Source organism: Musca vetustissima, unplaced genomic scaffold, assembly GCF_032173495.1.
Source record: "Musca vetustissima isolate MV318-11 ecotype Yass unplaced genomic scaffold, APGP_CSIRO_Mvet_v1 utg115050, whole genome shotgun sequence".
Classification (NCBI taxonomy): Eukaryota; Metazoa; Arthropoda; class Insecta; order Diptera; family Muscidae; genus Musca; species Musca vetustissima.
The window spans coordinates 1-24,563 of NW_026884063.1; the positions used below are offsets into that span (position 1 = coordinate 1).

The 24,563-nt window shown below is 35.8% G+C and overlaps 3 protein-coding genes across 3 annotated transcripts; 1 reads left to right on the forward strand and 2 right to left on the reverse strand.

The window, feature by feature from the left end:
* Positions 1–4,476: 4,476 nt before the first annotated feature.
* On the forward strand, positions 4,477–6,089 carry LOC133331059 (transcriptional regulator ovo-like; the record flags this gene model as incomplete). Its single annotated transcript, XM_061539464.1, has 3 exons — positions 4,477–4,643; positions 4,853–5,630; positions 6,025–6,089. Coding segments are annotated over 3 exons (954 nt in total), but the record flags the coding sequence as incomplete, so codon positions are not given.
* A 6,815-nt stretch (positions 6,090–12,904) lies between these two features.
* Positions 12,905–17,161, reverse strand: LOC133331057 (uncharacterized). The gene is made up of 2 exons (XM_061539462.1): positions 16,886–17,161; positions 12,905–14,053 (listed from the first exon to the last, which is right to left on the reverse strand). The coding sequence occupies exons 1-2, from the start codon at positions 17,159–17,161 to the stop codon at positions 12,905–12,907; spliced, it is 1,425 nt and encodes a 474-aa protein (XP_061395446.1).
* A 4,844-nt stretch (positions 17,162–22,005) lies between these two features.
* LOC133331058 (solute carrier family 2, facilitated glucose transporter member 12-like) lies at positions 22,006–23,196 on the reverse strand. Its single transcript, XM_061539463.1, has one exon. The coding sequence runs from the start codon at positions 23,194–23,196 to the stop codon at positions 22,006–22,008; it is 1,191 nt and encodes a 396-aa protein (XP_061395447.1).
* Positions 23,197–24,563: the final 1,367 nt, after the last annotated feature.

A 24,563-nucleotide genomic window follows, 5' to 3' on the forward strand; every position in this document is an offset into this window, starting at 1 on the left:
ATTCGCACGCTGAATTTTTTTTGTTATACAGTCTATGCTCAATACAGAGAACTTTTTTTATATTCAAATAAATACTTGACCATGTTTGATACTCAATACATAGTGGATTTTTTTTCAATTTCTTAATCAATTAGATTTATATAGTTTTGAAACAGAGTAGTAGAAACGTTATTATGTTTTCAGGATGTCGTTTTTTAGTTATACAATTTTCCATTGAATTTTTAGTTAGTTATGTATGTATGGAATTTTTGAATATTTAAATAAGGAAAAAATTTCAAAATTACATTTATTTGGTATCGACTGTAAAAATATACATAAATCTTCGTTTTTGGAAATTTTTAATTGTTTTGCTCGTCATTATGCTGAAATGATATCAAAAAATGTTATTTTAGTTTATTTGTTTGTTAAATATATAGAACAAAATTCAGAAATAAAAAAATGAATGTCACTGTGCAATAGCATTTTGTCTGGTGGAATATTTCTTTTGGCGAAGAAAGCTCGTTATTTGTATATTTACTGTCCTTATTTGTATTGTATTATGTTCGGGGACCTTAAGTGTATGCCATTCATTTTTATGCTGAATCATAATGATCGGAATTTGTCAATGAAATTATATACAGTTTATTTTTTGTTTAAACTGAATATATAACGTATTAGGAACGTATTCGTGGACCCAAATGCATTCCGATTCGGTATGCATTAACAACCTGGAGTAACAGTTATGGAGTGATGACAACAATAACAAACATTTTTGTAAATTATTTTTCTTCTCTTTTAAATCTTCAAATATATATGTGCAAAGTTAATCGAGAATGGGTGGGGTTCCCTTAAACCACAGTTTCTAACAACGTTCCACATGTCCTTTGGACCTGTACATTTTTCGAAAAGTTGAGAATGTGCGTTTCTCTTCAGTTTTCTTTTGAGATTCTTTGTACGATTCCTTAATTTGCATTAAATTTTCGATCTATCCTCAAGGAAAGTTTTGTACGCCAGATCAGTTAGAGATTCGCTATAACGGACTTCTGGACACCGTATCCAATTATCGCTGGTGTAGAAAGAAATATTTTGTGAATACAGTTTAGTCTTAAGTAGGCTTAATTGGTCATTAACACTAGATGTAAGGAAGATTCTATCCACACCGGAACTATTCACCGTCACTGCAGTAATTGCTATAATCAATGAATTCATGAAAGGCTTCATTGAGCCTCAGAGGACATTTAAAAGACAATAAAACAAGTGCACGTTTCAAAATATTTGGGCATAATACTTGTCCAGAAAACTACAGAATTTTTCTGCGATACTAAAAAATAATCAATTAACCCTTTGACGTATCAATTAGCGCAACGAAGTTCGCATCCAAATGTTAGCACACAACATGCACTAAGTAAACCGGTTTTGATGCTTAAGAACAGCCGCAAAACGAAACGAAATGTGAAAAAAAAACTATTTATTTTAGATTAGATGTTGAGCACGGCATCAACTAGTTTTATTCTTATTATTATGAGAATCGAATCATATTCATGTTAGGCACAGAAATTGTACCACGAGTCAGACTCGTAGAAATACGTCAAAGGGTTAATGATGTAGATTGGTGGAAAGTGTCAAAATGGGTTGGATAATTATTATGTATGATTGACAAGCCAATTCTAGAACTAGCTTGTCGAACAGAAGAAGCTAGTGAAATATCAACAGATTGTTATTAAAATCGCCCATTGTAATTACATTACTCTACTGTACAAAGAGATCTGGAAGTTCCTTCTCAAATTCAACAAAATTACTGTTAGGTAAATATACTACTCCTATTAAAAGATGTCTTAAATTCTCCACAATTTCAATAAATAAACATTCAACAGACACAGCTCTTCCCTCTATGTTGGTTATATTAAATACAAAGCATTTAATTCCACTTATTAGCGACAACACAAACTTCACTTTTTTGGATTTTTTTTTTGATCAGTAATTTTTACTACTAATTACTTTTGTTTTTTATAATTTCTTTAATATGTTGGTTTTTACCAATATATACAGTTTTGTATTTAAATTTTTTTGAAATTATTAAACCAACTCCTCCACCTCTGCGAACAGGTCTATCATTTCTACAGACTGAGTAACCAAAAATATTAAACATTGATATACCGATTATATCCAGATCACTATCTTCAACAATATTCTTGATTTCTGAAAGCTTTGATGAATTAGAAAAAATGTTTAAACTTTGAGAGTTGAAATGCATTAAATTTAGATTTTGCTTTATGCTTGAGAAACTATTGTGAAAAAATTGATTATCATGGACAATTTCGCCAATATTATTTAAATTCATAATTTGAGATAAAAAAAACTATATATAAGCACAGAAAATTTTAAAGATAATATATACGTTTAAAAAAAAAAAAGATAAGTTAAAGAAGATGAAGATGATGGAAACTACTCTCGTTCCATAATAAATTACATATTCGTTACAGGCGTTGATGCGATAAGCATCCCATCAGAGCCACCATGATCTGAAAATTCAGCACATTGGTATAAGTGGAGAGTTCCTTCAGTGCCATTGGGGTAAACCACATACACTTTTGGCAAGTCCGAATTTTTTAGTTTATACTTTACGATCTTCTCTTTTAAATTTGCGGCATAAATACAACAACTTAGAGGCAGCTTCGTGCAAGTGGTCATTAAGATATACTTTATTTCTGATATCACCACCAATTATATCTGAGAGAATTAAGTGACAATTGTTGTGGTAATTCGCCATTATGCAGTCCCTTGTATAAACACAATTAAATTTAACCAACTGTATTGGTTAAATTTAATTGTGTTTATACCTTCCTTCCTTTTGTCATATAGCAACAATGTTGAATATCCGATGAACTAAGATTTACTTTGCATTAAGACGCTATTTTGATAACCGGCTCTCGAAGATCATGAATACCATCAGGTAGCCCATTAATTACATTATCCCCCCTATTTAATCTCCTGCGTTGTATTTCGTTTTGAATTTTCTTGGCATACATTGCCTCAAATTGTTTGTTAACAGCAAAACAGTTTTTTACATCCTCCACAATTTTATGCATTTTAACGTCGAATTCATGTTTAACGGCTTCTAAAATTTCATCCATTTTAGTTTTAATGCCAACAATTTGATTTTGTATGTCATTAGAAAATTCTGTAAAACGGCTCCACCATTCTTCACATAGATCCACTGAGTTCTTAGTATGATCATCCGTTTTGTTATGGATGGAGCTGCTGTTTTTGTTCTGGTTAGCGCATTTGGTGCATCTGTATAGAAACATTTTACTTTTATGGAGAAAGGAATGCTGCTCTTTGGTAACTTTTACACATGCAATATGGTAAAAGTCATCACATAAAAAACAACCAATGCTATTTTCATTAGCCCTTACTCTTTTTAGGCACTTGGGGCATGTGTATATATTGGATGGCATGGTAGACATGATGTCAATCAATAAGCATATGCCAATTCTCTCAGTGTATAGAATTGGAATGAGAATAAACACAATTCTCTCAGTGTATAGAATTGGAATGAGAATAAACACCTACCGATATTGGTAGGTGTTCTTCTTCTTATTGTATTTCAACAAAGCATTTAATTCCACTTATCAGCGACAACACAAACTTCACTTTTTTTTTGATTTTCAGTAATTTTTACTACTAATTACTTTTGTTTTTTTTATAATTTATTTACTTTTTTAGTCTGGGTTTATACATGCAACTTTATTAAGCAACACTGATGTTGCTCTCTTCGATTCTCTTTTGAATTTCTTCCCCCTTGCCACTTTTTATACCTCTCTCTTTAAAGAACTCAGCAACTCTGCTTACAAAAGTTGCATGTGTAAACCCAGACTTACGGAGCGCAATTTTTTTTTACATGTTGAACATTGTATGGTTCTATAGTTCTATTTCGTCAGATTTTAGTAAAATAGTGCACCAAAGTCCCTTTATATCTTTCGATGAGCACAGAATTTGGCATAGCGCAACGAATTTAGTCTAGAATGATGTACTGGTAATATATATATATATATATATATATAATCGGCCCAGTCCGATTTTACTACTTTCCTTACTGGTTAATTTGTAATTCCGTTGGCAGCACCTTGTAAATTTTTTTAATAAGAATAAAAGCTATGCTCACACTATTTAAGATAGAGGTTTACATTGCCAATACCCCTAGGATGATTGGTATTGAAAATCTGATTTATCGGCCTCACATTCAACGGTATTCGGTATTTTGGGGATGTTGGGAACTTTTTCAATCGAATTGACTTAAAATTGGTATTTCGGGTTCCAAAAACTTTCAATATTGGTCAACTTTTTAAAGCAGCCCATATATAACGGTTCCAATTAAGCCTCGGTTTCCTCTTGGATACCCCGATCGATTTTTATGGGAATATACCGTTAAAGTTTTAATAATTTATTTTTACTAGTCATTAAATATACATATTTGTTGTTTTTTTTACTTTCCAGGTTAAACGTTTACGACAGCGTGTCGAAGAGCTCAAACGTGAATTGGCATCTGCCGAAGATGAATTGGATTCTGCCGTTAATCAAGTGCGTCGTTTGCAACGATCCAATGATGAGTTAGTCGGTCAAAATGAAGGTTTACAGGTTCAAATACAACATTTGCAAACAAGGTTTGAAATTATATAACAACTTATTTTACTGTTCGTATTTTGAATGAATGATGGCCATTTCACTAAACCCTCATTTTAACTTTTTTTAACATTTTTGGAATGCTGCTGGGTGTCTAATATTAATACGTACATTTCTAACATTCTCTCTGTTTCTATATAACTATTGCAAAATAACGATATATAACTATATATAATACACTAAATATTAGACGTATCCCCAGTCCCCAGTTACGTGGTGGTGGTGGTGGAAGCTATAATGGCGTTCAATTGCGTAGTAAAATTGCTGTTGAAATACCCAGTGATTGTTTGCCAAACATTAATGATTTACGGCAAATATTCGACGATGGACCATCACAGAGTAATGTTGTGGGTCTACGTCATTCCACGGGTGGTGGTGGTGGCAATGAAGCGTCCTCGTCGAAACGTTCCAGTCACACCGAACGTACACTCTTGCAACAACAATCGAGTAATTTTTTTGACGCCAAAACTTCACACGTTGAGGAGAATATCTTTGAATCGAAAAGTCGTAATTTGGAATTCGAAAGGGCAAAACAGAAATTTGACAATCCGTCGCATTTGCATCATCAACATCATCACCACCAGCGCGAACAACGTGAACGGTCATCTGGAAGACATAGTGGACAATCCACTACCAATAGCAATGCTTCCAATTCAAACACCAATGCTCCAAATAATCGAGCCAACCTAGTATTGCCACTGAAAACTAGCACAGTTATTGGAGGCACCAATATGAGTAATTCGAATTCTCCGAATCTGAATACAAACTCATCCAATCTTTCCAAAGACGATATCAATCGTCAATTGTTTGAGGATCATTCACGTTCTTCGACGGTTGGTGGTAGCGGTATTGGTGGTGGAAATGCTGATTCCAAATTATATGCCAAAGAAAATACGAACTCAGCTCCATCTGGAAATTATTCCAGAAACAGTATAAATCTAGATGGACTTAAAGTATCTGATGATGAGGTAAGTATTGTTGAAGTCAACATACTGTCAATTATGGAAGACACAAAAACATAAAAGCGTATTTACTTAGTGTAGTAAGTTTGGTAATATGTGTTTAAAAGTATTGTTTTTATTTTTACCCTACACAAAATTATAGGCGGCAAATACAATACGTACTCGAAGAACATACGAAATCGGTTAGATCGAATTTAAGGCCTTTTTTACAGTGTTTATTATGCCTGCTTTATAATTTAATTTTTTTACACCATTTTATTTTTTTTGTATTTTTTTAACAACAATTTGCTTATCTGATATATTTGTAAGTATGTATATTCATCTGTAACTAACAAATCTAAACAAATTCCCCATTCGCATTTTTATGTTAATCATTTTTTTCTTATTTTTCCTCTCATAGACTCCGTAATTATGGATCAACAAGTTTGCTACTCGACGAGGAAACCGAAGGAAACAGTGAATGAAAAATACATAAAAGTATAACGTAAAATTGCTGTATAATCATTTAATGGAAAGTTTGCTAAAATGGATCAATGGGTTTTACGCCAATCAAAGATGAGGGAAAGCAAAAGAAGAATTCTACAATCCATTGGCGTTTCAACATTATATTACATTTTAAGAAAAAAAAACATCTCTTAAGTATTATTTTAATGACAATGACAACTACCGAATACGTTTCCTTATCTACCTTTAAGTATTACAAAATTAGTTTGTAAATCATAACATTTCCATTTCACACGAAAGTGTTTGTGTGAGTATGTATTTTAATTATCATCAATCATTTAAGTGTCATTACATCATTTGATTCAATATTCATTAACATTCACAAACAAAATTACATATAACTTATATCAAGTATATTCAATAACTGCAGTTTATATTCTAATCAACATATTCAAAATATGTATGTATGTCTTGGAACCAATTCGAATAATGAATATACAATAAAACATTAAATTATCCACATTTTAGTGTATTGTTATCATTGCAATTTTCATCAAGCGTATATGAAAAGCTGTATGCAGAAACATTGTTTTGTTATTAATTAAGGGTGTATAGCCACATACAGATAACCAATTTTTCATAATTTTTTAAATATATCTATCAAAATTGTATAGAAAATGTCATTTTCGTCAGAACAGAATATTTGTTCCATAAGCCAAACTTAAAAAAAAAGATTTCTAGGCGCGCCGATATTTTACTCAATTTCTCCAAATTGAAAGATCATGCTTTTATATGTCATCCTCCACATGATCTTGCCATGCCTTTTGAGCTGGGTATCCTCATCCATTCGTACATGGCCTAGCCACCGTAGTCGCTGCGGCACGATACGACTGACTTTGCCGATGTCCCTCTATAGAAGGTAAAGCTCGTGACTCATTCGACGCCGATAATCACTGTCGACGCATCGGAGTGTAGATATTTCGGAGAATTTTTCTCTCTATCATTTTAAGAACAGCCTCATCTGCTTGCACAAGTACACATGCTTCTGATCCATACACCAGCACAGGTAGTATCAGAGATGGGGCCTTGTTTCTGAATTGTTTACATAGACCATAGTAGCATCTGTTGCTCAACACTATTCTCCTCCGAATTTCAAAAATAACGTCATTAGTTTTATTTATGGTGGTACCGAGGTATATAAAATCGTTGACTACTTCGAAGCTGTAGTTTTCAAGTTCCACAGTTGGTCCCAGTCCACTGGACGTATTGCCAGACCCACTTTGGAATTTGTTGAAGGCTTCTGTTACCGCTCGCAATGTTCGAACCAGGGATGGAAAATGTGAAAAGGTACCAAAAGAGAACTTTTTTAATAAAAGATTACTTTTTTCAAGAAAATAAAAAAAAAAAAAAACATTTTATTCAGTTTCATAAAGATCGATTTTCAAGATATCATCACTTAGTCTATCTTTCTGATGGAAATAATATGAGAATTCTTGCTTCTTTCGATAGCATTTGAATATGTATGCTATTGACTAATTTCTCGAAAGCCAATATACCCAAAACTAACACGAATTTCAGTTCCAAAGTGTTTTGAAATTATTGAAGTAATCACGACGACTATGAATGTCATCAATTTGCCTACCTCAGGAGATAGCACAGAGTACGCCAAATTGAGTATCTGACAAACATATCCGGTTAAAAAAGATTGGAACTGATTTCATTTCTGTATGACCTTTTCCTGCAGGATGTTCAAAAGGTCACACGTTAGGCTGTCACCTTGTCTGCGCCCTAGTTTGGTATTGAAGGTATTCGAGAGGTTCTTTCCGACTTTAATTGCTGACCATGTGTTGTTCGTGGGTCTTTTCCAGGATTTTGCACAGAGTGAAAATCTGGTATATGGTGTATTTGCCAAGTCTGAAGCCGCATTGGTATGGCTTCAGTCGTTCACACAGTACGCTGTATATCACTTTATATGCGGTTAAAAATAGACTAATCCCTCTTTTGTTTTCACGGGACACAGGATGATGTGATTCCAATCCAGCATTTGACCACCGGTCTTAAATAACTGGGTTGGTAACCCATCGGCACCTGCTGATTTGTTATTCTTCAGCCGATTAATTCTTATTCTGACCTCATCTGGGCTAGGTGGTATAATCTCTATACCATAATCTCTCGCTGGTTCTGGATTATTAATATATACACCCCTATTCCGTATGTCGTCGTCGACACGAAACGACGTCGAAGAGAGTCGTCTTTTGCAAATTGGTATTCCCTATGTCGTTGTCGACATTTATCGATAACTATTGAAACATTTTTGGTATTCCGTAACAATGTGTGACGACGACGATGTCGAAGATTTCTTCGTCATAGCTTTTGTTGACGACTGAAGCGTTTGAACACTTTTTTTTTAGAAATTAAAAAAAAACATGACCGGACAAGAACAGGATACATCATTCTAGAATCTATTCAATACTTAATGCAAAATAAAGTGTAAATAAAGAAAAATATGTGGGATCTATATATAAATCTGAACCGATTTTGACCAATGTCAACAGGAATCGTCTATGCGCCAAATAAAATTTCATCCCAATTGGATGCACTTTTCCAAATTTCATCCCGTTCGGATCATAATGGTGGCATGTAACTTGTTTAAAATAATACATGGATGGAGGGACATGCATAAATCGACTGAAAAATAATTCTATGTACCTATATAATAAAAAGTAACTATGGGTCTATCTCGTTTCTTTTTGGTCGTTGCAAACACATTTACCCTGTGCCACAGTGCGGTGAAGGATACAAACACATTTTTGCCCAAAAATATGCAAAAATTTTTGTTGTTTTTATTGATATTATCGATAAATAGTCGACATCGTCGCATGAGTGTTACAGAATACCAAATCATTGTCGAAGTTATGTCGATGTCGATGCGAAGTGATGTCGAAAGACAAACGTCGTCGACAACGATGACGACATACGGAATAGGGGTGATTGTTTTCTTCGCCGGCACTATTTGATATCAGAAGCTTTGAAAAATGCTCCTCCCAGACTCTTAACACGCTATCTGAATTTGTCAGCAGATTTCCACCTTCATCTCTACAGGAGGATGAGCCTGTACCAAAGCCTTCGGTTTGGTGTTTTACACGTTGTTAAAATTCCCGAACTTCGTTCTGACTCGATTTGCTGCCGACCCCGTTTTTATACCCTCCACCATAGTATGGAGGGTATATTAATTTTGTCATTCCGTTTGTAACTCATCGAAATATTCATTTCCGACCCTATAAAGTATATATATTCTTGATCAGGGTAAAATTCTAAGACGATCTAGTCATGTCCGTCCGTCCGTCTGTTGTAATCACGCTATCTTCTGAAGGAATTGAGATATGGTGCTGAAATTTTGCACACGTTTGTCTTTTGTCTGCAGGTAGGTCAAGTTCAAAGATGGGATATATCGGTCCACGTTTAGGCATAGCTCCCATATAACAGTACCTCCCAATTTTCGGTATTTTGGGGTTCTTGAGCGCGTTTTTCAACCGAATACGCTGAATTTTTTTACATTGAGTTCTTATTGGGTACTAAATGTCTCCACAAAAAATTATAAATATAGGTTCACTTTTTCTGGTAGCCCCCATATAACGGTACCTCCTAATTTTCAGTATTTTGGGGGTCTTGACCATATTTTTCCACCAAATTCGCTGCAATTTGGTATTTTGTAGTCGTATGTGGTAAGAAATCTCCCCACCAAAAATTATTAATATTCGCCCCCTTTTTGGGGTAGTCCCCTTTTTTATCAGCCTTATTCTGGATGTCAATTCCATGTGAATTTACTCGCTCTTTCCCTTCGCCTTATTCTGAACAACATTTCCCTGTGAATTTTTTCGCATTCTCGCTTTCGCCTTTTTCTGAATGAAGTTCGAAAGCGAAAAAATCCGCTTTGGGGAAAAATTAGGTATTCTGAATTACAGGGAGTAGGAAATTTTGTGCGAAATTTTTCGCTAATAAATTTAAAGGGAGTTGACTACAAAAACATACGTAATAACTATTTTTATGAAAAATATTTACACAATACTTATTCTATGACGATTTAGAATATTATAAATGATAATAAGCAAATTTTTAACTGGAAAACAACCAATAAAATGCCATTGGAAATCCCATTGATAACGATGCATGCTGAACCAAGTATTGCCAAGAAATGTATGAAGGTAATAAGGAATATTTAAGTCGAGTTTGATTTTTGGAGGCGAAATACAGACATTTTGGGTGAGGATCTGTCTCTCAAGAAAAAAATTTTAAAAATTATGGAAAACCCAAATTTGCCTTATGAGCCGCTTAACAGTGAAAAACTTAAATAAAAATTATGAAAGAACAAAAAAATTTTTTTTCAAAAGCAAATCATAACATAACAGGCCACTTTAAGAATTTGGGGAGATAAAACATCGGAATTAAATAAAAAGGCACACAATTATGTAGTGAAATAATAAACTGTGAATTAATTAATTAAATCGTTGTGTTTTTGCCATCATAAAAAAATGTTCTTTTATTTGTAATCTATTGTAGTTGTTGCACCAAATTGCATCAAAACAATGAACAGCTGTTTCACATGCCATATTGTAGGTTGCCATATTTTCAAACTTTAATTTATTTTCTTTTAATTACAAAGCATTTATACAGCGGATTCTTGATATTTCACATTTGTATTGCTATATAGTTTAAATAACAGTAAAAAGTAACAATTTTTAATAACAAAAATCAATAAATAATATATTGAAAAATGTTACACAATTAAATTACAATGGGGCAACACACATTGCAACTTAATTTACGATATGGCAAAACGAATCTTTATTCAACCACCATTTTCGAAAACTCGAATCCGCATCTCGCATTTTTTGCATCTCCCTATTCATTCAGAATAAGGCGAGAATGTGAAAGCGAAAATTTTTTATATGCGAGATATCTCCCTAGCAAATATCCAGAATAAGGCTGTATATTAAAATAGTTATCTGATTTGTTCCGCGTTTTGGGTTTGGTTCTAACGCTCTGTTGTAATCATTTCTCCTGCGGAGGATATCGACATCAAAAAATAGAACGTAAGGTTCGATAATGAACGCTATATGAACTATAACCCGCATTTAGGCCTAGCTCCTGTGTGGGAGGTACCAGAAGAAGTGAACCGATATTCCCCATCTTCGAACTTGAACCAAGTTTGGAAGAAATAATATTTTCTGAAACAAATTTGGTCCAAAGAAACATGGGGTCTAGAACCATTTAACTGTGTCGAAGTGTATACACCCTCCTTAGCCATAAAGCTGATGGTATATTAACCATTAAAAATTTCTGAAATTTGTTTTATATTTTACATTATGGTTTACATAATCGGTTTGTAGAAATTTCGATATAGGTCCACTTTTTGTATTTTCCCTATATCTTCATTTCAAGTACCTGTCAGTATATCTATGGTGGAGGGTATCCAAAATTCGGCCTGGCCGAAACTTAACGCTTTTTCACTTGTTATTGTTCTTTCTTCTTTTTTCTGAAAATACTAAAATAGGAAATTTATGTTAGATTTGGGATGCACAGGCCCTAACTGTGTCTGCGTCACTCGGAGATCTTCCGGTACCTACATTGGGGTCGTAGAGGGTAAAAATAAATGGAAGTGGCTGTAGATGAAAAGGAAAGAAAAGAAGCAGATAAAACGGTATACGTGTTCAGAAGCGCTGTCCCAGCTACTTTAAGACATGCGAAAAGTGAACACCCACTAATCTATACCGTTGGCAGGCCAAAACAGAACAGCGACATCGAAAATGCTCGATCGTCTCAAAATTACTCATTGATTTTTCAAATTGGAAGTTTGTTTTACCTAATTTATATTCGACCACTCTTAACGCATTCCTTTATATTTAATTTCTCCATGTCTTGGTATCGTATTTTATGAAGTTCTACTAATATGTCTAATGATCTGTAGAATCCTTGTGAATGTGGCTTTGATTTGCTTCAATCTGTTTTAATAATTGCAAAACTTGCTCAATTTCCTAATGCTACATTTAAATAGTGCGCCCAAATCAGATGCGTTTCTTCATGGATGGATGAATTTCACCGCTACTACGGGAATTGCTATTCTACGCTACGGGAATTGCTATTCATGATTGAGCTGTATAATTGTGAGAAATGGATAATCCTTTAATAATGACGCCTTGATTATGAATCTTTAAAAAATTGTTTGTTACAGTAGATAGTGGATATAAGCACATCTGATATATGAAATCATATAAGAAATATTTCTTATATGCGTATGTACGCTTATAAGAAACAACTTTCTTATATCCGATAATTCCATATAAGAAAAAAATGCATATAAGATAGAAAACTCCGGTTTTTTTGAGTTTCTTATATCCGATATCTACTGTACTAATATTAAATATGTTCGTTAGCATTGTATGCATTTATGTATGTTGCAATCAAAATTCTATATTTTATTATGAATTAATTCATACAAATAAATATTTATTTAATTAAATATGTAGATTATAATCAAAATTCTTTTTTCATTGTAGTTTCTATTTTTTATTTTAATAAATTCTTCTTTTCCAGTAGATGCTAATCGCATCCGATACATACATACAGATGTACATTTGTTTTGTTGTTGATTTTCATAAAAAGCCATCCATTATACAATCAATGTTTTTGGGGGAGGGCAGCCCATCCTTCAATCCATCCACTCGACATCAATGCAAATTTTCCTAATTAAGGTTTATTCAACGCCTATGCTAGGTTATCCTTTCTTATGTGTTCGTCTCGTCGTATGTTATGTTGCAGGCCGAGGCATAATCGAACTAAGCTCTTTTGAACTTTTGCAAACATTCGTATAGAGTCAAACACTTTGTTTCGGGCATCAAAAAGAATACACACAATCCCAGTAGCATGCATAGAAATCCCATGATGAAGAAGAACAGCATCGCATTAATGGTCGCCGAGGCCGATACCAAAGCCAGTGCCAACTGGAGTGTATGCTCGCCAATCAATACCGCTGCCACGCACTTACCCTTCAGCCTGACGGTAAATGCCTCCGATAGATAGACACTGGCCGCCACGGAGACCCCCACGCAAATGAAAAATTGGAACAGCAGCATTAGCAGGGCAATAATTTCCAAATCTAGTTGAACAATGGCTGAGTTAGTATTTGCCAAATATTCCATGATGCCACCAGTAATGAGCATAAATATTGTGGCCGGCAGCATTGTTGCCACGCACATTTTGCGCCGACCGTATCTATCGATTAACAGGCAACCCAAAAAACTGCCACATGCTCCCGTGGCCGCCATCGTGTACAAACAATTGGTGTCACAATTGAAGCCTAACCAACTGGCGGACAAATAGACGCGATTGAATGGCTGTGACATTGTCAGCGTAACAAAACCGCGTAAAATAAACAATTTGAATAATGGACCGGCGTTGCACTTTCGAAAGACATACCAGCCACTCTGGTCAGCATCAATTGCCATTAATTGGACACAGTCCTCACGCACGCGCATCACTTCCGTGCTGGTCAATTGGCTGCCGATGAGTTGTTTCAGGACATTGTTCGCTGCAGGTTCACGCTGCAGTTGCATTAGCAGCAGCGGCGATTCGATGCGTAGTCTAAATGCCGCAACGATGGCGGCTAAACCCAAACATGCCACCGCAATGCCGTGAATTTGATCGGGCTGTATATTACGATAGCCCGTTGGTGGTTCGAGTGCATACCACATATATGTGAATGTCAGTTGCATTAGAATGCCGAACCAGAGAGAGCATCGTTCCGTGGACATGACAAAACCGCGCATTTCCTTGCTGCACATTTCGGGGCCAACGACGAATGTCTGCACTTGTGTTAAGCCCAATGCCGCACCCTCAAATATACAACTGAAAATCAGGGCAATGAACGAGTTGGGTAATATAACGAATAGTACTCCACCGACAATGAGTAGAGAACCACTGGTCAGCTGGGTAATGAAATGAAAATGTAATTAATTAGTAGTAGAGAGTCAGTAGGAGATAAACACTAAATAAAATTAAATTACGTATTTGATGGATGGATGATTGATGTTTTAAAATGTAAAGTACGATGCTACGTTCATGTGAATAACATTTTGTAAATTTAAAATTTTGAGTGTATTTCCTACTGGAATGTTTATAGTAAAATAGTAGGCTAAAGAATAATAAAGCAGCCTATTCCGATAAATTACCAGCCGAACTATTCAAGACCGGTGGTCAGATGCTGGTAAGGAGCATGCACCAATTGTTTAGTACAAATTGGCTAGATGCATGCATGTCCAATAGTTGGAACATAAGCACAAAAAAAGGAGATCATACACAAAAAAGGAGACAAAACGATATGTGCCAACTATAGAGGAATTATCCTATCAATATGCTATCCAGCGTACAGTTTGTACGACTGAAGCCAATGGCCAATGACATTTTATTGGACCATACTAATGCGGCTTTAGGACTGACAAATCCACCATTGACCAGATTATTTACTCTGCGTCAAATCCTAGAAAAGACCCACCAAAAACAAATCGACATTATTTGCATGAATGAAACCGCATTCTACAGCCCTATCCGTTCAGAGGGGTTTACAGCCATTTCTGCGTTCGGGATTCCTGCAAAATTAATACGGCTATGCAGGATATCTTTAACTGGCACAAAATCAGCAGTTAATGTAGAAAAATACCTATCGGAGACCTTTGATACCGAACGGTAGTACATACAAGGTTATAGTTTGTCGTGTGATCTCTTTATCATCCTGCTGGAAAAGGCCATACGAGAGGCAAAGGTGAACAGAAATGACACTCTGTACACCAAACAAAACATGTTACTCGACTAACACCGATGACATCGACATAATTGATCGAACACTGCGAGCGGCAACAGCCACCTTTGAACAAATTGAGAACGAGTCTGCTAAAGTGGGTCTGGTCCAGTAGACTCGGACCAACAGTGGAACTTGGAAACTACAGCTTCGAATTAGTTAATGATATTATATACCTTGGTACCGTCATAAATAAATTTCATGACAAGAGTTTTGAAATTCGGAGAAGGATAGTGTTGGCCAATAGATGCTACTATGGTCTAAGTAAGCTACTTACACTCGCCAAGACGCGATACCACCCGTGCTGTTGTATTGATCTGAAACAAGGGTAAATGCGCATGCAGATGGGTCAACTCTTGAAGAGTTTGAGAGAAAAAATCTCCAAACGATCTCTGGACCGACCTGCATCGACGTTGAATATGGCCGTCGAATTAACCAAGACCATCTATTGTTGGACATCGAGCTGCAGCGACTACGACTAGGATGACGATGCCCCAGCTCAAAAGGCATATAAAGGCGAGCCAACCGAGTCACGTAGGAGGGAAAGGCCACAAATTCGATGGAAAGATCAAGTGGAAGACAACATCTCGGAATATGGTTTTTCAAATTGGAAGAGCTGCGCAAAAGACTGACGTGCCTGGAAATCTTTTCTAAGCTCGATATATGATAAGAATGTAACAACTTGGAATGCCAAATTAGAGCCTTTTAGGTTTGGAAAATGCGGCTATAAGCCACAAACCGAATAATTATATGAAATGTATGTCAAAATATGGGCCCATAATGCTGATTTTTTTCACATGTTTTTTTATCGGAATTGACATTAATTTGGTATTTTGTATTAATTTGGTATTTGTATAGCAAACTTCTATACTGAAAATTAATATAGACCCAAGTATAGAGAACCTCCATAGTAAAAAATTATTAATTTTGCGCACATGTGTATATTGCTACTACTATTAGAATGTTTGGTATTGATAATGGAATATATCGATCCACTATATATAACAGAATTGACTGTTTTCAACAGAATTGGCTGTAATATAGAATTTAGGATTCTCAATATTGGTGACTTGAACATAATAGACTAATGAAGATGTTAAAAATGTACCCGTTATCCTTGAGAGAGGACACTTGATCAGCGCGACTGCAAAGGTTCGACGTCGGGAAGTCGACTGGATGCATCCTAGAATTCTTAATCGAGTGTAGAAAATGGAGAGACAAGCAGGGCTCCTGATCATTCGGAGAAGAGCGGCCAAGCTAACAAGAAGTTCCCGAGGATAGGAGAGATCAGCAACGGAGAAAGAAAGAGAAAGATGGGTGTGAAATAGTGAAGAGATTTATTATGATAAGTGATTAACCTAACCGAAAAAATGAGTCGTCGTGGGCCTTTGTACAACGAAAAGTGATTTTAAGCAAGCCGAAATAAACAAACGTCGTGGACCTTTATTCAAAGCCAAATGATTTAAATAAACCGAGATCGTGGGCCTTCATCCAAAGAAAAGAGATTTTAAACAAACCGAAATAAAGAGCATATAACAGAAATAAAGAGCCGCCTAAGAGGGCCTTTATAGAAAATTGTTTATACCCTGAAAAGCGTCGAGGCTTATATCGAAAGCAGCAGCAGGGAACGAATGCCTAATCCGGATCGATACAACCAGTAATTTCTTCGTCTTTAGTTATTTGTGATACCAACAGCCGTAACGGGCAGTAGCAGAACAGAGCTAGATGTTGCAAACTTTAAGAATTTAAGTATATGGAATTTGTGTATCAGCTTACGTTTCTAAATAAAGCGAAGTATTCTGAATTTAAAAAAAAAACTACATTTTTTCACTCTGGGTCACTTCAATATAAATTTTCGGTGACGAACCCTTGTCGTTACATTTTGGAATTTATTCTACTTGGAATTTATTCTCCTTTTGAATGCCCTACCTCAGGGTAGGGTATAAAAAATCAAGTTACTTACATGTGCAATATTTTTCGATACACGTCCAACGAACATTGAAGCGGCTATACATCCCACGATAGCGCCAAAAAATAACGCCACTATTAACAGACAACTATCATAGTCGTAATCAAAACGATTTGGCGGTGATTCGTATACGGTCCATGCCAATTTTAGACCACCGGCAAAGAGAATTAACGATGCCGGCACTGTCAGCTGTAATTGGATGCGACAATGCCATATTTGCTGAAACCATGTTTGACTGTCCTCCTCCTGAATTGTGGGTAACATTGGCATTGTGTTGATCGAAATTTATTTTACCGATATTCCTTTTTCAATATTTCAACATTTTGTGCCTGATATTTATGATTGAAAATTTTTCGTGTGTTTTATGAGAAAAAAATTGTTGATGCACGTATGGTGACCGACGGCAAATGACTCAATATATTTTTTTGAATTCGACGAAGTGACACTCTTTTCTATCAATAGTAAATATTTTATTTATATTAACGATTTACGATTGGCGATTTCCCTTCATTTTTATGCAGGCTTCATGTATCTCTGTTTGACGTTACTAGACAATCTACTGTGCGCTTTAACAAAATGTTGGCAAAGCGTTCGCATGGGAAGCTAAGTGGCCCCCATTATCAATATACAGTAGTTTAGAAGGTATCAAAAGTTGGACAAAAAACAAGTAAACATATATTTAAATTCGGGCGTAGCGGACATTTTATACCCTCCACGTGGGTATATAACAAACATAGAAACAATCAGGGATTCAAGGAGAAAACAAAGTACCAACCTGAAGAGATTCAGGTGGCAGTAAAAGCCTTAAATATTCAAAAACCACATAACGATACTCCCCGAATTATCAATCGACCTACCATTGATTATTTCGTTTTCTGCTGGTAGCAATGTATCATTGCAAAAGTCCTCACCGATTCAATGTATTTTGAATGTTCAAATTTTTTCCAATATACCATTTCTTAAGTCGAATTCTAGTAACAAAATTTGACATATCGACGCCTCCGAACCATAGAATGCTAAGTCGACTTAGCATGTTTTAAAGTTCTTTGCGTTTTTAGATACTACGGTCCTTCATTTATAATCTCTGAAATTTTGATAATCATCGGCCAATCCAAACCAAAGTTATAAGCAAACATGTACTTAGCATGGCCCGTAAGATATATGAAACTTCCATACTTTGAGAGCTTCTACTGACAAACTCACTTTTCAGACTTAGAATACTATGGTTCGGAGGCGCCGATATAATTGAGATTAACATTCGAGGGACAAATTTTATCCCCATTTAAACCACTGTATTGCGAACCCTAAGCACATTTTTTGTATCAAATGATAAGATAGACTTCACTGTTTGAAATTCTTATCAGCGGTATGTGTATGGCCCATAAACAAAATATCGATTGTATAGAATTAAATTTATTGGATAAATTTGTATTTAGCCGATGAATTTTGACTTTTTTGATTTTCAGTCAGAAATATAAATTTATTTTGCCACTCTTTTAAATCCGCGCCCACCTACATACATATATTTTGATAGCATTCATAGAATTGGTGGCGAACAATAATTTCGATAATCGGTTTTAAATGACAGAGAAATTAAATATACATATGTGTTTTAATACAAATTTTGATCAGACTAACTGATTTACCTAGTAGAGATCAGGCTAATCAAGTCATTCGGTTAGACATAATATTGATATAAGCTACGAAAAAAAGTAGCACTTATAGATTGTTAAAATTCCTAGAAAGAGTTCTTCCGTAAGTCTATTTGTTCTTGAACATCGGTTTTGTTGACAGATACAATCCATATCTGTAATATGTTGTAGGTCATCATAGACTACACCACACTGTAGTATAAGGCATTATGTCATGTTTGTAACATGCAAAAGGAAAACAGATAAATCTGTAGTTACATTAGGTTTAGGAAATTTTGACTTTTTTTCTCAAAAATGACTTCGGGACATTCTCATCCATTCTCACAACAAGGCGTAATCAACGTAGTCGCTGCAGCTGACGTGTCTGATTATGTCGATGTTTGAGAACAGATGGTACAACTCATGGTTCATTCGACGTCGATATCTTTCAGAGAACTTTTCTCTTAAACACTCCAAGAGCTGTCTCATCTGCTTACTTAGACTATAGTAGCATCTGTGGGCCAACACTATTCTCCTCCGAATTTCAAAACTGATGTCATTAGCTTTATTTATAGCGGGTATATAAAATCATTAATTACCTCGAAGTTGTAGGTTTCAAATTCAACAGTTGGTCTGAGTCTACTGGACGTATTTAGTGTTGATACCAGAACCACTTTGTCAGACTACTTCTCAATTCGTTCAAAGGTGGCTGTTACAGGTCGCAATGTTCGACCCATTATGTCGATGTCATCGGCGTAGGCGAGTAACATGTGTTATTTGCTGTACAGAGTCTCATTTCTGTTCACTTTTGCATCTCGTATGACCTTTTCCAGAAGGATGTTAAAAAGATCACTCGACAAGTTGTCACCTTGTCTGAATCCCCCTTCGGAGGTCCTTTCCAACTCCCACTAGTGACCTTGTGCCAGTGCAGGAATGCTGAACGCAGACGTGGTTTTAAACACCTCTGAACAGATAGGACTGTCGAATGCGGCTTCATAGTGGATGTCTTTTTGGTGGGTCTTTTCTAGGATTTGACGCAGAGTGAAAATCTGGTCAATGGTGGATTTTCCAGGCCTGAAACCGAATTGGTATGGTCCAATAATGTCATTGACCATTGGCTTCAGTCGTTCACACAGTACGCTGGATATAACTTTATATGCGATGGGAAAGAGACTTATACCTCTATAGATGGCCCATACCGTCTTGTCTTCTTTTTTGTGCACGGGACAAAGGATGCTGAGATTCCAATCATTGGACATGCATTCCTCTAGACAAATTGTACAAATGAGCTGGTACATGCTCCTGGTCAGCAATCTTACCACCTGTCTTGAATAGTTCGGCTGGTAATATCGGCACCTGCTGCTTTATTGTTCTCCCGTCCATTAATTGGATTGGATCTTGGGTTTTCAAAATGCTCCTTCCAGATCCTCAACCCGCTGTCTGTATCTGTCATCAGGTTTCCATCTTCATCTCTACATGAGAATGTGCCTGCGCCAAAGCATTCGGTTTGGTGTTTTACTCATTGGTAAAATTTCCAGACTTCATTCCGACTCGTGTACATCTCGATTTGCTTACGTTTTTCTTGTTCTTTCTTCTTTTTTCTGAAAATACGTTTCTCCTCTCTCCTTTTCTCTCGATAATTCTCCATTGCATTGTGTGTTGCTATTGTCGGCAGTGATGCCCGACACTCCTGATCGTACCATCTTGATGGTGGTCTTTGATACCCAAGTGTTGCTTTTGCTGCAGTTTGTAGGGAGTGGGCAATTCTTTGCCAGGAGTGAATAGCAAGTGGGTAAGTTTAGCGGAGTTGGCTTCTTCTATCTGTTGTGCTTGCAGCTTTCCGACTTTAAGTTTCCGTGTTGTGTCAGATCGCACCTTTGCTGCGCCAGTTATGTTCAACGTGCGCACTATTTTAATCATTGTTGAATGTTGCTACCCCAGGTGACACCACATGGAGGTCAGTGTTCACAATTGAGATGAAAAAGGGACCGAGATAAGTTCATTAAACGATACACCCAAATATTCGATATTATGGGGATTTTGGTAGGTTTTTCAACAAAATTGGCTGTAATTTGCTATGTTTGCTTCTACTTTATAGGGTAGCACCCATATGACGACACCCCCATTATACAATATTTAGACACGTTTTTATTAACGTACTGTCATTCCGTTTGGAACACCTCGATTCCACATCCCGCTGTTAGATATCTTGTTAATTTCAATCATCTTTTTCTAGAGTATTTATACGCTTCCCCACACTGTGGTATAGGGTATTATGTCTTTGTGCATATATTTGTAGCAGGCAATAGGAATCATGATAGACCCATGGTTGCTTTTGAGAATAAGCATAGAATCACTTTCTGAGTCGATTTATGCATGTCTGTCTGTCCTTCCATCCATGTATTCTTGTATGCAAAGTATAGGTCTCATTTATGATCCGATTTCGAAGAAATTAAGCTCAACTCATTTGTTTGGCTCAAGAACGAACCCTATTTAAATTGGAGAAAATCGTTTCAGATTAAGATATAGCTCCCATATTTAGTTTCGTCCGATTTTATGTAAATGGGCCAAACATAACGACGATTTTACTCGTTTAAGGGGACCCCCCCCATTCTCGGGGTCAAAATTTTTGTTGACTTAATTCCAATCTACACTAATTCAAGAATGTCCCTGCAAAATTTGAAGTTAAAATCTCAAGAACTCTTGAAGATATAGCCGATTTATTGTGTTAGCATCAAGTGACGGCTGAAGGGCTTCTCAAACTTTAAACGCGTTTTTCTCTAAACATTTTTTTGCGAATGGCGGGCACGATAACTCAAAAACTAATAACCCAATCGATTTCAAATTTTTACACGTTTCTCTGTGAGTGTATAGCTATCGTATGAACTAGGATAAAGCCAATCGGTTAAGATCTTCCTTATTTTTTAACTTGGTTTTTGGTAAAAAATTGACGATTTTCCAAAAATATTTTTTCAAAGGTCCGCCATTTTGTTAATTTTAGAGCGAGGTCAATAATCCTAGTTCATACGAGAGCCAGACATGTACTCTTTCCAACACCGTTGGAATTTTCGGATTCCGATGTTCCAGTGAGGAGTTATCATGCCCGCCATCAAAAATAAGGACTTTTCTTTGATCACAAAAAACAACAACAAAACAACAACAAAATTTTTTCGTAAATTATTTTTCTTCCTTTTGAAATCTTCAAATATATATGTGCAAAGTTACAAACCTTAACAAGTATTGGTATTCATTTACCAGCCCATTTAAAAAATCGAGAATGGGGGGGTTCCCTTAAAGGAAATTTTAATTTAATAAAATTTCTTTATAACTACTAGCTAAAATGTTTTTATTCGTGGACTCCAATTACAACGACTGCGAATGCTTACTAACGAAAATTCCATTTCATTAAATTAGATTAAAAATAAGAGTACATTTTATTGAAATATATTGAATAAGAGTACATTTATTGAAATAATTCTTATATTATGTTTGCTTATTTATAAGTCTTCGAAATTTCACCAAACATTCGCGCAAAGTATCCTTCTTGGTTTCCGGCATTGCCGTTACGGCTATAACAAAGAACCCAATCGACAGCCCACCAACGGTGTAAAAGTATTCGGGCAAATCGTAGACATTGAAACGCCACGGTTCCGATCGTATGGCAATAACGACGATGTGTATGGACATTTCCACAATGAAGGCAATGGCCACAAAATATGGCTTAACGGCCAATGGAAATGCCTCGGTAAGATAAACGAAAGATGATGCTGTAGCGATGCCGGCAAATAATTGATAAGTTATTAGCAGATAGAGGACAATGGTCATTGTCTCAACGTTTTTTATATTCTTCGTATCGTCGAAAATGCATCCAATGGCTAAGCAGAGGCAGGAACAACAAAAGAAACCTACAATCATTGGAGTTCTACGTCCCTTGGAATCCACTATAAATGTGACCACCATCGTTCCGATCCATGCCAATATTCCGTAAATGTAATATGTCCAGATGGCATCCGGACTGTAAGCAATCGTGGAGGCGTAAGACAATGCAAAGTAGGTGTAAAAACATGAACTGGCTGCTACAAATACCCGATAGAAGGATAGTTTCACTAGAGCTGGAAGTCCGATGAGGGCGCTTTGTAGAAATGTATTCTCCTTATTTTCAGCCAAATAGCGTTTGTGCTCCATCAGCTGTTCATAGGTTTCGTGCGTTATTGTAAATGGTCGCTGTAGGCGTCTTAACACATCGATTGCAATCTCCTCCTGACCACGTGCCAGATAAAAAATTGGCGATTCCAATTGTAGCATAAATGCAATAATGAAACTTATAAATCCCCAAAGAATTGACAGTATCCCCAACATTTGGGACCCATCGAATGATGAATCCGGTGGCCAAATATACATATAGATAATTTGTAGTAATATGCCCAGTTGAAAGCACATTCCAATGGCGGCTGCATTCATGCCACGCATACCTTTGACACATTGTTCGCCGACCAAAACGAATGTTAATGGAAATACCAGGCCCAAGGCGATGCCATTGATGTAACGTGCCGCCACTAAGGAATCCAATGAGCTTGAATTGATAACTAATAGAATACCCGAAATTGTTACCAACAGCGAGGCAAAACACTGCAGAAAACACAATGAACCATCAATTAAAAATCTTGTTATCATGGATCTAACTAAAATTACCGTTATTATCTTCTTGGGAATTCTATTGCAAAGGATTGCTCCTAGAATGACACCTATTATTGCTCCAATGAACCAACTGATTGGTAAGTGTTTATTGGTAAAATAAGCCCCTTTGCCGGGATCCGCTAAGAACATACCACCAGAGGTGAATATTAATACAGCTGAAAGAAGGAGATTGCGTCAATAAAAAAACCATCATTGAAAAAAAATACGAAAAAAAATATTGTTAAATTTGTCTACATCGACACTTATATATACTACACAAAACTTCAAACCTCTGAAATTCTTCATCGGTGACTGTAATTTGGTATTTCAGGTTCGTGGTGGGTAAAAACTTTTTCACGGAACATGTTTTGATATATCCTCAATATAAAGGTTCTAAATTTCCAAAGATTCCTATACTCCAACAGTAATCTTAATGCAAGCTCTATCGTGTCACATAAATTCAAATTGTATACAATCTAGTACCATTTGGTACAAATTAATAGACATTTCCATAACAATGTACCTCAAAAATTTAATAGAAATTATTTTTCTCAAATTAAAAATTTTAACCCCATCGATTCGCTCAAATCCAAACTGTACCAAAATTATTACCACTTAGTACGAATTTCCAAAACTACCAACATACCCCAAATCTTATACTCCGACAGTAATCTTAATTCCAAATTTTCTTGATTCCAGATCTATTTTTTCACCATTAGTACACATTATTATAAATTTTCTTAAACACGTATCATAAACATTTATCAGAAATAATTTTTCCCAATTTCAGGATTTTAGCCCAAATCTAAATTGTATCAAATTTAGTACCATTTAGTCCTAATAAGTACAAACTTCCTACTTACCCCAATCATGCACTTCAACGGTTAAACTTTATTTCAAATTTTCACACGTACCTCAGAAATAATTTTTCTCAATTTAAGGATTTTAGCCCCATCGATTCACCCAAATCCAAATTGTACCAAATTTAGTACTATTTAGTCCCAATATGTACGAACTACGTACATACCCCAAACATACACTTCAACGCTAATCTTAATTCCAAAATGCCAGGTTTCCAGCCCGATCGGTTCGCCCAAATTTAAATTGTATCAAATTTAGTACCACTTGGTACACATAAGTACGAATTTTCAAAACTTCATACATACCTCAATTCTACTCTTCAATTCTCAATTTTATTCTATCCGTTTACCCAAATCAAAATTGTACCATCCGTTCCTCCAAATTGTACAAATTTTAGTACTGTTTAGTACTTTTCGTATAAATGAGTACACACATCCGACATATCGAACCTAATTTTCAAACTTGATTCATTTTTTGGACTTTTTTGTCGTACCCTTTACCGA

Coding starts and splice junctions, on each gene's coding strand:
- LOC133331057 (XM_061539462.1), bottom strand. CDS start 17,161: ATGCCAATGTTACCCACAATTCAGGAGGAGGACAGTCAAACATGGTTT. Junction 14,054..16,885: donor TATCGAAAAATATTGCACAT/GTAAGTAACTTG, acceptor TTCATTACCCAG/CTGACCAGTGGTTCTCTACT.
- LOC133331058 (XM_061539463.1), bottom strand. CDS start 23,196: ATGATAACAAGATTTTTAATTGATGGTTCATTGTGTTTTCTGCAGTGT.